This window comes from Astyanax mexicanus, chromosome 10, assembly GCF_023375975.1.
Source record: "Astyanax mexicanus isolate ESR-SI-001 chromosome 10, AstMex3_surface, whole genome shotgun sequence".
NCBI lineage: Eukaryota > Metazoa > Chordata > Actinopteri > Characiformes > Acestrorhamphidae > Astyanax > Astyanax mexicanus.
Genome location: NC_064417.1, coordinates 5,339,583 through 5,355,168, shown reverse-complemented (window position 1 = coordinate 5,355,168; position 15,586 = coordinate 5,339,583). Strand labels below are relative to the sequence as shown.

General features: G+C 37.6%; 1 protein-coding gene across 1 annotated transcript in view; it reads left to right on the top strand.

The window, feature by feature from the left end:
- Positions 1 to 15,586, top strand: part of spon1b (spondin 1b) — a 115,234-nt gene that overhangs the window by 81,386 nt on the left and 18,262 nt on the right. Inside the window, exons 7-8 of the mRNA XM_022683819.2 lie at positions 11,253 to 11,317; positions 13,445 to 13,646. Of these exons, the coding sequence (XP_022539540.2) occupies positions 11,253 to 11,317; positions 13,445 to 13,646 (267 nt within the window). The remainder of the gene's footprint in view (positions 1 to 11,252; positions 11,318 to 13,444; positions 13,647 to 15,586) is intronic.

The window sequence follows — 15,586 nt, the reverse complement described above, 5'->3', positions numbered from 1 at the left end:
CTTTCTCTCTCTCTCTCTCTCTCTCTCTCTTTCTCTCTTTCTCTCTCTCTCTTTCTCTCAGCCTACATTAGAGCGGCTATATTACCATAAACACAGTCTCACAGTGCCGTGTTGTTATCCCTTGCTGACGATATGAGCTCTTTTGATGTTGCCATATCGAGGCCGTTGGAGAGGCCCTGATCAGCCTTTGTGCTCGATTTTGTTTGATCTGAGCTCGATCCAGGTCAAAAAACATTAATTATGTCCTAACCTGGCCATAAAGTTTTATTATAATCATTTTTTTTTTTTTTTTTAATCTCGTTTAATCTCGCCTGCGTCCAAACTTTGCTGATTGCGAGCTTTTTATCATTGTCATGCTTGTGTTTGGGCATGCGTAGCTGTGTTATATATATGGTAATGCAGTTTAATTTTAAGGTCTGTAATTATTCTGTTATGCTTTGGGGCCATAACACAGCCTGCACTATGGATCTAGCAACAAATTTCTCAACAAGACACAATGACTGGCTTGTTTCCGCTCTACGTGCAAATAAGGAGATTTCCCTTCTAGCGCACTGTACAACATTTAAACTCAAGACAGTTTAATATGAACATTTTTGGAGTTAAATCAAATTAGTTTAGACAAAAGTTCTCCTGACTACTATTCTGTACTTTGGCATCTCAGTTTTGTCAACAGTATATATTCAGTTGAGTCTGTAAAACATTTCTAAATGAGTTGTACCGGAAATATTGGGTACGGTGTTTAGTTTATGGCCCCTCCCCCTCAATTTATATTCTCACTTGCAGCACATTAGCAGCAGTTAGACCGTAGGGCCACTCTAGAGCAGTGAAATTACACTACACCAAACACAACGTCTGATTCACACTTCTGATTTACCTTTCTATTCTTTCTTGGATAAAGAAACGTAAATGTACACCTCTAGAGTGACATAACTTTATCTGCCAGCTTGTTAAGAGAAAGAACATCATAAGTTCAAATCCCATCAACACCAGAGATCCCATAGTTGGGATTCTGATAAAAGGAATGCTAGGGGACGCTCTAACCTGAACATGAGAATATACAGGAGGAGTCACAGATTAAACATTTTGTGTTATTAATAATCAATCAATAATCAGTTTTAGCTGTAGCGCATTTGTGAATGTTTTTGAGGCTCAACTCAATAAGTATTTTTGATCAATAGTAGATGATCACATGACATAACAAGCCTGGAGGCAGAACGAGGTAGAGCATTTATTTGCAGAAAATGAGAAATGGCTGAAATAACAAAAAAATATATAATAAATAATGCAAAGAAAACAAGTTCATATTCATAAATTTTTAAGAGTTCAGAAATCAATATTTGGTGGAATAACCCTGGTTTTTAATCACAGTTTTTTCATGCAACTGGGCATGTTCTCCTCCACCAGTCTTACACACTACTTTATGCAAATTCAAGCAGTTCAGCCTAATTTGATGGCTTGTGATTATCCATCTTCCTCTTGATTATATTTCAGAGGTTTTCAATTTGGGAAAATGTAAGAAAATCATCATTTTTAATTGGTCTCATTTTTTCCAGAGCTGTATGAATATAATGGGATATCCAACAGTGTAATTGAACATTGCATCGCTGGCGGGATCTCCAACTGTGTTACCGCACATCCCATTTTTAATTTAAAGCTTTTTTAAAAAAAAAGTGCAGACTTTTTTTTTTGCTGAAGTTGAATTAAATCCCTAATAGGAAGTTGCTTGTTATTCATATTCCAGCTCAACAATAGTGTGGAAAAAACAACGGGTGTTCTTTAATTACGGTGAAATCTGTCAGACGGCTTCAGCCCATGTCGAGAATCATAAACTCAAGCACTACAGCAGCGCGAGTCAGCCTTATTCCCGGAGCATCACCAATTAAATCTGACGTCACCCAAAACAAGCCTTCCCAGCCCTTATGCATTTAAGTACCGTCACACTGAATTAAACACTCAAGTGTACGTTTTTTATTTTTTTCCCTATCAGTTCCCTGCCTATAGCAGACAAAAACAGAGAGTCCAATTAGTCAGAGAATCTGTCGGAGCTTTCTCCTGGGGCTTTCGGAGAAGCAGAATGTCAACCAAGTGTTTGAGCAAGAGCTGTTCTGGTTTTCGTCGAGCTCAATGTCAGAAAGCTTCCAGACTACAGCGACTGTAACAAAGGGAATTTGCCGCTCGCAAATGAAAGCGCGCTTGTTTCCGACTTGTCTGGTCCAACTTTGTTTGGTTTCGGGAGAACGAACCCACGTCCTCTTTGATTTTGAAGTTTTCTGCTCATTCACCATCATTACACTTTACTTCTCTTCCTGCTCGGCTCAGCTTCCCCAAGGCATCCGCTGTAAGATGATAAAGCGTGTAGCAGCGCTCGCTCTGACGCTAAAAAAGCAGCTTTCCATTGCAATGCTTGTGGGAATGTAGTGCAACAGTTTAGAAATAGGTGCAAATAAGAGCATGATGATGGCATGGATTGCACAGATTGCATGCAGTTGTTTGTTCTGCTTACCTCTGTTAGGACTCTGCTAGGCATTATCATTAGTTGCAGGTTTTCAAAGAATATGGTTACAGTGTTTCTGTTAAATGATTTTTCAGTTTAATAGAGTTTAGTACTTTACAGACGGTCCCTTACTGTCTTTTGCACCCACTGCAGCAATTCTAGCTATATTTTTTAATTAAATATAATGAAAAATTGAACAAACAATGAAGCGCTGTAAGAGGACTGTGAAGTGTGTATGTGTGTAAGTGTGTTAGTGTGTGTGTGGGGTGGGGGGGGATACAGCGGTTATTGTAAAAGAAGTGGACACCCTGTGAGAAGCCCTGCAGATGGACGGGAGAGGTTTGTGTTGTGGCTGCAGCTGAAAAGGTGCTGACGTTGGACAGTGCTGAACAGTCCCTGTCTGACTGCATCGCTGTGTCCAGAACATTTCCAGGAATCCAAGCACATTCCTAGAAAATCACATAATAGCTTCATCCAAATTATATATAACTAACAGTATCCTGCTCTCACCTGCATTAGTTTGGTGATGTAAGGCTTGGATGGAGCTGCTCTCTCATTGGACCTCTCCATTCCATGAAGTAGAGCTTAGATTCTCCTACCACTTTTGGTGGGATCACAATCTGTGATGTAGGCGTCTGTTTTTAATGCTATTTTTATTTTATATAAAGCTATGGCGTGATAATCACAATATAGCAAAGTAACAAATGAAACTGTGTTTTAAAAAAACAAAAGTTGCACTATTTTTGTCTTAAAAAAAAAAAAACGTATCAGATTATCGGTTTACATACTAATTGTCCCATGACTTATGGCATGTCTGTGTAGTGTGTTCTCTGTATGGAGGATATACAGTAATGTGTTCGGTATTCTTGGTCAAAATAAAGTGCTGCCCAAACATTTTTTGTATATAACTGAAGGTGTTGTTGTGTATAGAGATGTGTGTGTGTGTGTGTGTGTGTGTCGTGGCATCAATGTTGAAAAGGAGTATGTGTGTGTGTGTGTGTGTGTGAGAGAGAGAGAGAGAGAGAGAGAGAGAGAGAGAGTGTGTGTGAGAGTATATAAATGCAGCAGCATTGGAAAGGTGTGTCTGACCTTTCCGTTGGTGTTTCTTGGCTGATCCTTTGACAGCAGCTGAACACTGTCTGCTCCTAACACTCACACTTCTCCTCCTCCTCCTCCTCCTCCTCCTCCTCCTCCTCCTCTCTTCATCTCTCCTTCCTCTCCTCTCCTTCCTCTCCTCCACCTCTCCCTCCATCCCTGTCCCACCTGTCCGGGTCAGTCCGGGTCACTGCAGGCTGTTTGGCTGTGAAGTGTAAAACATGGTCACACAGAGTGGAGCAGAAACCTGTGAAGAAACTGTTGTCATTTTCATTTTCTACACAGCAGGACTGACCCCAGACATTAATTACATTCAGTGTGATCTGAGCTCAGGCCATGTACATTTCTTTATCTAATTATAATTCTGTGGAATTACTGCGATGAACAGTATTATCCTGAAGTAGATTTAGTTGTAAAGTAACACATTTAAGTGTTATAGGGTCCTACCCAATAGCTGGCATCTTTCCAGATGGCAATAAACAGTAATTACAATATAATTATCGACTGAGCTCACATCTAATATTACTGAAAAGTAGTGCTGGGCGGTATACTGTGGGGTGAACTCGAACAAGAATGCGTTTCTCTCATACCGCCACACCGCTAGAGGGCGCTATGGAGCGCCGTGCGGAACAGAACCATCAAAGAAGAGAGTAAAACACTGGTCTAACTCCATCCTGCAGAGAAATCAGAACACCTCCTGCTGCTGTTTCTACTGTATGAGAGTTTTTATCCCAGTAAAATAGAGCAGTAACTACAGCGCTTTTAAATATATTTATACTGTAGCTTAAAGGATGATTTGAATTTATTTATTAACTGGAGAAAGAAGGGAATGGTAGCGGATTTAAGTACTGTAATGCCTATATTCCCTTAGGAATAATATATAGTAAACTGATATTAAACTTGTATGTAACTTGTGCAATAGAACTTTTAAGAAATATATCTTTGAATCCCTAAAAATTGAGTATTTTAGATTTGTTTGTAGAGTTTATGAAACTATTTATTAAAATATTCAATTTTGTAAAAGGAGCCGTGTTAAATTTGTTAGCGTATCTATTTCTAAGATCTATTGTTTACATTCTTTAGCTATTTTTCTGATAATAAGTCTGATTTCTTTATATATTGTGTAATATGGTGGGACAAAATAAACCCAATACTAATCAAAGCCTTAATTTAAAGCTGTAGTGTTTTATATTATATGTACTCCTAACAGTACAGTAGCTCACAAACCTGTATTAAAGCCCAGTCATGCAAAAAAATAAAAATAAAAAATAATAAAAATACAGTGAAACCGTCAGAATCTTGAAAAATATCTTAATATGCATTTTGGCCATACCGCCCAGCACTACTGAATAGTGTATAATGTTAATAAGAATTCATACGTCACATAAATGACATGAACATGCATTGAATCTATATGTTCATTTGGATGGAAACCAAAATCTCTACCTCATAAAAGCTGACTGAGAAAATCCAGCCAAGATGTGCAAAGCTGTCATCTAAGCAAGATGTGCTACTTTGAAAAAATTAAAATTAATATAATAAAGTATAGTCTGTTTTTTTTAACACAACTCATGGTTCACTGTGTTATATCAAGTCCAAAGTCTTTTTTTTTTTTTTTTCCGGAAATTTTCTGGATTTTTCCGGATTTCATTTTCCAGCAGGACTTGGCACACTGCCCACACTGCCAAAAGTAATTGTAACCAATTGGTCTTATAAAATATTTACATTTTCTGAGGCACTGATTTTTTTAAGCCATTAATCATCAACAGTAAAAGAAATAAACACTTAAAATAGATCACTCTGTGTTTAGTACATCTATATAATCTATGAGTTTTACATTTTGAACTGAAATACTGAAATAAAGTGATTTTTCAATGATATTATAATTTTTTGAGATGCACTTTTATGTCTGTTGAACCTCAGGAAGAATAGCTGCTATTGTGATAGCAGTTAATGAGGATTCAAATAAAACATAAAAAAAAAAAATCTGTATGAAATATGCATAGAATTGACTGCATCACAATAACACTTGTCACAATTTTATCACAATATAATATGATATATTCATATTGCTCAGCACAATTTACTTTTACTAATAATAACTTAGTGAGTATTGGTTCATGTGTGTGTGTGTGTGTGTTTATGTGTGTATATTTTTATGTGTATCAGTGACTGACCTAAATATAGAGCATGGTATGAATGTTGTACAGTACTGAGGCAGCGGCAGCAGCAGCAGCAGCAGTGGAGGAGGAGGAGAGAGATTTCTTGTTGAAAGTTTGTTAGTGAGAGAGGAGAGGAGAACAGACAGCAGCAGATCTGCCCCGGGGTGCTGAGAGGAGCTGGAATATGGAGGCTGTGGAGAGATAAAACGGCTCGCGGTGCAGCAGGCTGGAGGTGATGCTGCAGGAGCAACAGCCAAACATCAACCGACACTTTTGTCTCACTTTTTCAGGGGGGAACCAGAAACTAGCTAACCTTCATCATCAGGAAAAAACGAAAAAAAAAAAAAAAAACGCTGAGTGTGTGTCTGGGTCTCAGTCTGCGTATGCTGTGCTGTGCGTTTACCAGATGTCCCCACAACGATAGGAAACGATGAGAAGTGTGACATTTGGAGGATGTTTTGCTGCTGTCTTGCTGCTTATTAATGGAGAGGAATGGAGATAAGGAAGAGTACAGCAAATCCAAATCACTATTGAAGCGCTCTCCTATGAGTTCTGGAATAGCTTTTTTTTTTTTTTGGCAGAGGTGGAAAGTAATGAATTACATTTACTCCAGTTACTGTAATTGAGTAGATTTTATGAGTAATTTGTAATTTTTAAAGTAGTTTTTCAAATAGGTCATTTTACTTTTACTCAAGTACTTTGCTACATTGGAAAACTCCCCATTACATCCAATTGGTCTTATATAATATTTCCATTTTCCGAGACTCTGATTTTTGGGTTTTCATTGACTTTAAACCAAAAATCATTAAAAGTTAAAAGAAATAAACGCTTAAAATAGATCACTCTGTGTGTAATAAATCTATATGATACTGCATATGAACTAAATTACTGAAATACAGTAATGTTTCAAGGGTATTCAAATTTTTTGAGATGCACTTTTATGTTTGTGATATTGTGATAGCAGCTCATGATTATCCAAATTAAACTTGGTGTCCTTTAAGCTCTGATGATATGTATAGAATTTCCTATATCATAATAACAACTTTCACAATTTTATCACAATATAATATGATATATTTATATTGCTCAGCTTATTAATGGAGAGGAATGGAGATAAGGAAGAGTACAGCAGGGCTGAATCACTATTGAAGCGCACTCCTATGAGTTCTGGAATAGCTTTTTTTTGGCAGAGGTGGAAAGTAATGAATTACATTTACTCAAGTTACTGTAATTGAGTAGATTTTATGAGTAATTTGTAATTTTTTAGGTCATTTTACTTTTACTCAAGTAATTTGCTACATTGGAAAACTCCCCATTACTGAGTAAAAAAATAAATTGCAGGGGAAAAAAAAAAAACAATTGTTTGAATAAAAAAATAATAATAATAATTGGCCCGAATGCCGCCGGCGCACGGATGCTCACACGTGGAATAATGAGGCAATAAAGCCCTCATGCAATACAAAATGTACCTTTTATTTTACATCAAATAACTAAAAGTAACTATGTAACTTTTACTCAAAGTACATTGAGTTTGGTAAATTTTTGAGTACTTTTTTACTTTTACTCCAGTAGATTTTTAGATGGGTACTTTTACTTTACTTGAGTAGAATTTTAGCAAAGTAAAGGTACTTTTACTTAATTAAAATTTTTCTGTACTTTTTTTTCACCTCTGCTTTTTGGTGATGAGCAATTACAGAAAAAGCCCTTCATTCTGCTGCACACTGCACACTTACAGGTTTAGCTTTGCTCAGTGCTTCACTGCAGTGTCTCGCTTCTAACAGTAATATATAGATTTGCGGTGAGATTGTGGGTTGAAATTGATATTGATATTGATACAGCAGCCGAGAGACACTCTGTAAATCTTCATGCGTGTTCAGGGCCATCTGCCACAGCGAAGCGTATTCATCAATTTAGCCAATTAACAGATTGATTGCTTAATTACTACGAGGCAGCTGTTAATTGGTCACCCGAATGGCGAGAGCTGGAGACTGAGTTCTCCTGAGAGCTGATTAGAGTGGGAGACCTGCTTCCACAGAGAGATGAGTCGTTCTGTTCTCCGTGAAGCAGCTCGTGCATTACTGGTCTAGAGTTACTGTGTTGTGAGTTGGTGCTCTGCCATTATGAATCTTCTTGAGCACTTTTTTTATATATATTTTTTTTAATACATACAGCTCTGGAAAAAAATATTGATCACTTAAAAAAAATTAAGAGTTTCTTTGATTTTACCAAATTGAAAACCTCTGGAATATAATCAAGAGGAAGATGGATGATCACAAACCGTCAAACCAAGCTGAACTGCTTGAATGAATTTTTTGCACCAGGAGTAAAGCAGCATAAAGTTATCCAAAAGCAGTGTGTAAGACTGGTGGAGGAGAACATGCCAAGAAACATGCATACATACTGTGTTTTAAAAAAATCAGTGTTATTCCACCAAATATTGATTTATGAACTCTTAAAACTTTATGAATATGAACTTTAACCTGAACGTTTTCTTTATTTGCATTATTTGAGGTCTGAAAGCTTTGCATCTTTTTTTATTGTTATTTTAGCCATTTCTAATTTTCTGCAAATAAATGCTCTAAATGACAATATTTTTATTTGGAATTTGGGAGAAATGTTGTCTGTAGTTTATAGAATAACACAGCAATGTTAATTTTACTCAAACATAAACTTATAAATAGCAAAATCAGATAAACTGATCTCTTATCTTTCAGAGGAAACACTGCCTGTTTTAGTTTTGTCTGTATGATGTTGGATGTCAGACTGATCAGACGACGTCTTGTGAACCATCCAAAGGCACTCTGCATACACTCTTCCTCTTTCATGCATTACTACAGTGTGTGTGTGTGTGACGAGTGCATCACTGGAGTGAGGAGTCTGTTCTAGGTCAGGGTGATGTGTGCCTGTCTCAGACTATTCCCATCCATTTCACACAGCTTTGGGAAATCGCGCTTAGGGAAAACCAAACTGAGGGCAGAGTAACACACACAGACACACACACACACACACACACACACACACACACTAGCAATGCATGAAAGAGAAAGAGTCAGACATTCTTCTACATTCATACAAAATATATTATTCTTTTTTGTTTTCTCTTTTTTATTCAGTGTAGTAAGAGTGTTGTTGTGCTGCATCATGGACACATTATAAAACCATAATAGCCTGTTTCAGAGTCGTTTTATGAGAAGAGATTGGGCACTTATTGTTTTTTTATTAATACAGCACTGTGTGAAACCCAAGGATAATCACACCATTTCAGGGTTGAGTAATTCCAATAACTTGTAGAGATACTAGTTAAAAAAAACGAACTGAAAGTAAGAAAAGAGCTTATTCAAGAGTTCTTTAGTGAAGGCGTTGGTTTTATATAGTAAAATACAGTAAAATCTGCTTTGATGGTTAAAGGTTTAAATGTTTGTGTGGTAAAGGGTTGTGGATTGGAGGAGAACCATTACTGTGCCTCCAAAGAGCTGCAGCATCATCTTGCTGCAGATGGTGTCACTGTGCATCAGTCAACAATACAGCGCACTTTGCACAAGGAGAAGCTGTATAAGAGAGTGATGCGAAAAGAAGCCATTTCTGCAAGCACGCCACAAACAGAGTCGCCTGAGGTATGCAAAAGCTAAAGCACACCTCAGGCGACTCTGTTTGTGGCATGCTTGCAGAAATGGCTTCTTTGCCTTGTGCAAAGTGCGCTGTATTGTTGACCGATGCACAGTGACACCATCTGCAGCAAGATGATGCTGCAGCTCTTTGGAGGTGGTCTGTGGATTGTCCTTGACTGTTCTCACCATTCTTCTTCTCTGCCTTTCTGATGTTTTTCTTGGCCTGCCACTTCTGGGCTTAACAAGAACTGTCCCTGTGGTCTTCCATTTCCTTACTATGTTCCTCACAGTGGAAACTGACAGGTTCAATCTCTGAGACAACTTTTTGTATCCTTCCCCTGAACAACTATGTTGAACAATCTTTGTTTTTAGATCATTTGAGAGTTGTTTTGATGAGCCCTTAAATACCTTTTCTCATGATTGGATACACCTGGCTATGAAGTTCAAAGCTCAATGAGGTTACCAAACCAATTTGGTGCTTCAGTAATTCAGTAAAAAGTAGTTAGGAGTATTCAAATCAATAAAATGATCAGGGTGCCCATACTTTTGCACCGGGTCAAATTTTGGTTTAATGCATATTGCACATTTTCTGTTAGTAAAATAAACCTCATTTCAATCCTGAAATATTACTGTGTCCATCAGTTATTAGATATATCAAACTGAAATGGCTGTTGCAAACACCCAAATATTTAGAACTAAATATGATTAAGATTAATAGGGGTGCCCGAACTTTTTCAAATGACTGTATGTGTGTTAGAGCAGGGCAGCATTGTCTTGTCTTCACAATGTGTAGAGCTAATTCAATCAAACATTTCATTCTACAACTCTTTTAATACTTGAGAAAAATAAAATCTGTACTGTTCTTAGTTTTAGTTAGGAAAATAAACGACCAAAGGAGATACCAAAAAGTGGATTAATAATATCTTTACAGTTTGGAACACTGACACCGGGAAAAGTATGTTAATATATTTTTTACAATTTCTTGTAATGGCAAGCAGTACTACTGCTTATATTATGTATTTGCTGTCATACCCACTTTAATTCCCCCTACAACTTTTACCAGCCTTAAGCTTTTATTTCTCTGTATTTGCACTAATATTTATACTTGTGTCTCTTGTCTCAAGTGTGTCTATATCCGTGACCTTGCTGTATTGTACATTTAGTGTCTCCTATTCTTTTATATTTATATTTTTATTTTTACTGACAATAAATCTACTTGACATGACTTGAATCATGAATCATGAATTGATTGGGCTCTTATCTGGAGAGCTGTTAACTTGCAGTTTCTGAACTTATCCTGTACAACAGAAGTAACTCTTGTTCTTACTTTACTGGGGCAGCCCTGATGAGTGCCAGTTTCATCATAACATTTTTTTTATGGTCTTTGCGGTGACTGCACTTAAGCATACTTTCAAAGTTTTTTTTATTTTATTTTTCAGATTGACTGACCTTCATTTCTTAAAGTATTTTTTTCTTTACTTAGTTGAGTAGTTCTTGTTTCTCACAATATGGATTAGAACATTACTCAAATAGGGCTATTCATTGTATACCTAAAACACTTGTGGATAAATGTTCTGTATATTTCACCAGTACACTGATATTTAACTGTGAGTGTTTTCTGTCCCTATTTCTGTCTCCTGTGTTTTTGCTTTTCTCCAGCTCTGGACTGTCACTGGAACATTCAGTCCTTGGGCAGAAAAGCACATGTCACACACACTGTGTGCAGCTGTGTGAGCCTGTAGCTTAATGTCTGCTGCTGTCCGCTGCTGTTCAGCACGGTGGACTTATCTCGCTCTCCTGCCACAGATCTGCGAATCTTAAACACCCCCTGATGATTAAATATAGCCTCTCTCTCTCTCTCTCTCTCTCTCTCTCTCTCTCTCTCTCTCTCAGGGTGATGACGTTATGACAGTTATCAAGACTAAAGCTCAGTGGCCTGCCTGGCAGCCCCTCAATATGTGAGTATGTCCTGCATTCTTTCCTCTGCAGTTTTTTTTTTTTTTCTGTCACACATTGCCTGAAGGTGTCTTCAGCTCTTACGTCAGCGGTCAGAGATAAATCCACAAATCCATAAATCACATATACTTATATGCAGCAGGCATTAAAATACTGTCATCATTCATTTACTACACATGGAGTTCATTGGATCATATATTAGATAAGAATAAACATCTGATTACTATTACTTTATATTAAAATATAATAATTTTAGATTTTTTGGTCTCATTTTAGCACTATAAGGCGCACTTAAAATTCTTTAATGTTCCAAAAAACAGCAGTGTACCTTACGTATTATGAATTCTGCCAGTCAGGTATTAAGGAGCAGTAAAGCCACTCTGCTGAAGTACAGCGTTAAAAAGGAGTTTCAGTGAAGTTTTTCTTCAGCACTAAGGCTGGAGCAGCATTAGCATTAGCTTTTTCACCATTCAGAGGCGAGGATATTAGATTGTAGCCAGCATGTTTGCTGTGTTTAAACAAGCTATGTGGGATGAACCGCTAGCTAATAGCATCCTGGGTTACCAGAACACTCAGGGTTCCTCAGTGTAGCGCTATCAGGTGGCATTTACTAGCGCTAACTGCTACTGCTAACTGCGACTAGCATTGCTGCTAACTGCACTGTTGAAAATATTGGAAATCTAAGCTTACTGTACATAAATATAAGCGCTTTACTCACCCAAATAAACAGTTTTCAGGAGAGAAATAAGACCTCTAATTCTCTGACTCTTCACTGCTAAACTGAGACTTAAGCTTAATGTAAAGCTAAAGAGCTAAAGGCTAAAGCTGTAGCCATGTGGGTCAGCCAGATGTCTTCCTGTAGTAGCTTTTCTCCAGTTTATCTAGAGTCTTTTGAAGGTGTAGGAAACTGTTCTCACCGCTCTCTGGCTTCATCTGTAATTTCTCTAAACAAAAAAGACTAATACTTTTAATAGTTACAGAGTTCTCTGTGTTTCTGAATGTTTTTTTCTTATTTCTTATTATGATGAAAGTGTGAATGTGCCATTTCCAAAGCTCAGTTTATTTCCGTCGCTACTATTGCTTATTTTCAGCTTTAAACTTATAAAAACTTTAGAACTGTGGATATCCTGAGATTTTCAGCACAGATGGAACGGAAATCTCAGGATATTAGCTGTTCTATAGATTTTAGCATGTTTACAGCTGAAAATAAGCAATAGTAGCAATGGAAATAAACTGAGCTTTGGATATGGATTTTAAAAACTGTAGCATTTACAGTGCAACACGCAGCACAATCACACTTTCGTCATAATAAGTAGAAAAAAACATAAAGAAACACAGAGAACTCTGTAACTATTACAATTTCTTTAGAGAAATTACAGATATTGAAAGTATAAGTCGTTATAATACATAACGTTATAATACATAGTATAATTACATGCTTTTCACTGCAGCCAGATGATTCGATCTGATTAGATATCTGATTAATATTTTACTAGCATTGAATTTCAGCACAGTTAAAGATTCATTGTTTAAAATATATATATATATATGTGTGTGTGTGCCTGTTCAGAAATATAAGCGTTCACTTATGAAGTGTTAGCTGTGGGAGTCAGAAGGCAGATGATGAATATTTTATGGTTGTTAATCGATAGAGTCAAACAGCGCCTGTTCCAGCCCTCAGCAGCCCTCAGCAGCCCTGCATTGCTGTAGTGGCAACAGTTGCTTTGGAGATGGCTTCTAATTAGGGCAATTAACTTGATTAATTACCATCTGTGCTGACTTACTGAGCGCTATCTCTGTAGAAATGACACTATAGCACACAGTCAGCCGCCGCGCTCTCCGTCGGAGAAACGCAGAGGGTGTTTTAGTGTCAGCATCTGTCTCATTCGCCTCAACTCTTGACCCTTGTCTTCTAAATCGAATCAAAACATGACAAAAGATTTTAATATCCACTTGCAGTGCGATGCAACACACACACTCCCGGGAAACCAGTTTTCAGTCCAAAAACATGGAGTTTAGGTAAAATTATTGATCTAAAACTACCCAGAAAATTTGATACACAGGTGTGTTTGTGTGGGTGTAATGTATATATGACTCTCTCTTTCTCTCTCTCTCTCTCTCTCTCTCAGTCGTGCAGCTCCATCTGCTGAGTTTTCTGTGGACCGAGCTCATCACCTCATGTCCTTTCTGACCATGTTGGGTCCCAGTCCTGACTGGAACGTGGGGATCTCAGGGGAGAACCTGTGTACGCAGGAATGCGGCTGGGTGCAGAGGCTGGCTAAAGACCTGCTGCCGTGGGACGCTGGGACAGACAGCGGAGTTACGTATGAGGTCAGCAATCACACACACTTTATACATAACAAAATAAATTCCAGTAACAATAAAATAAATTTACACTAAAGATACAGTACCAGTAAAAGTTGGGACACACCCTTTTTTTAGTTAATGCGTTTCCTTTCTTTTTATGATTTTTTTTTTTTACATTGTAAATTTAATATTGAAGTCTATATTAAAGCTTTACAGGAACATATGTGGAATTATTCTGTAAAGAAAAGTGAAAAAACAAATTATAATATGTTTTATACTTTAGATTTTTAATCTCATTGTCTTCATGAGGGAGAGTTACCTGGAATACTTTTCTCAGCGTCTTGAAGGAAGGAGTTCCTGGAGGTGCTGGACAATAGTTGCTGCTTTTCCTTCACGCTGTGAAGCTCCAGCTCATCCCAATTAAATCACCTCAAATCACCATCTCAGTTCATCAGGTTTAGATCAGGGGATTAATGTGGAGGAATAACACTTTTTTTTCCTGTTTATTACATAATTCCATATGTGTCCCTTAATTGTTTTTAATCAGCCTTTAATATTAATCTGCAATGCAGAAAATAAATTAAATGAAGAAATAATAAAAAACAATGAATGAGAAGGTGACCAAACTTTTGATTGGTACTGTAAATGTATTGTTCTCCAGTTTGTTTAATAGTTGAATCAGGTGCATTAGAATTAATTTAAAAAAATAGTGATTTTGAGACATGTAGTATACAATACAAACGTGAATTATCTGTGGCATTGTTCAACATGATTCATAATCTTGGTCTTTAAGAAGTTATGACCAGCTCCGACAACAGTTTCCCCTCACCAAAATGTAGTCAATCAGCCAATGCATGTTTTCATTCTTCTTTAATTTAGCTTCATAGCTAATGCAGCTACAAAATAATGGAGGCTAATTCGCTGGATGTGTTCCATAAATCTTTATGCATGTTTTCAGTCCATATTGGCTCCCAAACTTCAGTCGCAAACCAGCAAGCGTGTCTCAGTTCTCTGACTACACTCAGGATATAATGGGAGAGTTATGTAAATTTAATGCACGGAGAGATGAATGGAAACAGAGGCTTTTAGAGAGATACCTGCTAATCTACTGTATCTTATTTAAAGCTCTGCGTTTCATAGTTCAAAGAACTTTAGTGAACATAAAAGCAAACTGTCACTTACGTCTGTCTGCAGTGAGACAGGCCTGTGATTATAACAGTGAGTGTATGTGTGTATGTGTGTGTGTGTGTGTGTGCTGTGATGGTGTGAGGGAGTGTGGTGGGAGTGGGGGTGTAAGTCGGGCTCCGGGCTGATTTAACAGTTTTGAATTATTTTAGTTTACTGCTTGTGAATAAACACACTCACACACACACAGCAGAGATGTACAGGGGTTGGACAATGAAACTGAAACACCTGGTTTTAGACCACAATAATTGATTGTGGTGACGGACAGTTCTGGTGGAAACAGGAGAGTTGAGGTGCACATTGAATTCTGCCGTGATTTGATCAGCCGTGGTTTTATGATTTTTGGATACAATCCGGGTTAGCACCCGAACATCCCTTTCAGACAGCTTCCTCTTACAGCGTCCACAGTTAATCCTGTTGGATGTGGTTGGTCCTTCTTGGTGGTATGCTGACATTACCCTGGATACCGTGGCTCTTGATGCATCACAAAGACTTGCTGTCTTGGTCACAGATGCATCAGCAAGACGTGCACCAACAATTTGTCCTCTTTTGAACTCTGGTATGTCACCCATAATGTTATAGTGTGCATTGCAATATTTTGAGCAAAACTGTGCTCTTACCCTGCTAATTGAACCTTCACACTCTGCTCTTACTGCTGCAATAATGTGCAATTAATGAAGATTGACCACCAGGCTGCGGTAATTTAACCATGAAACCTCCCACACTAAAATGACAGGTGTTTTAGTTTCATTGTCCAACCCCTGTATGTATATGGTATG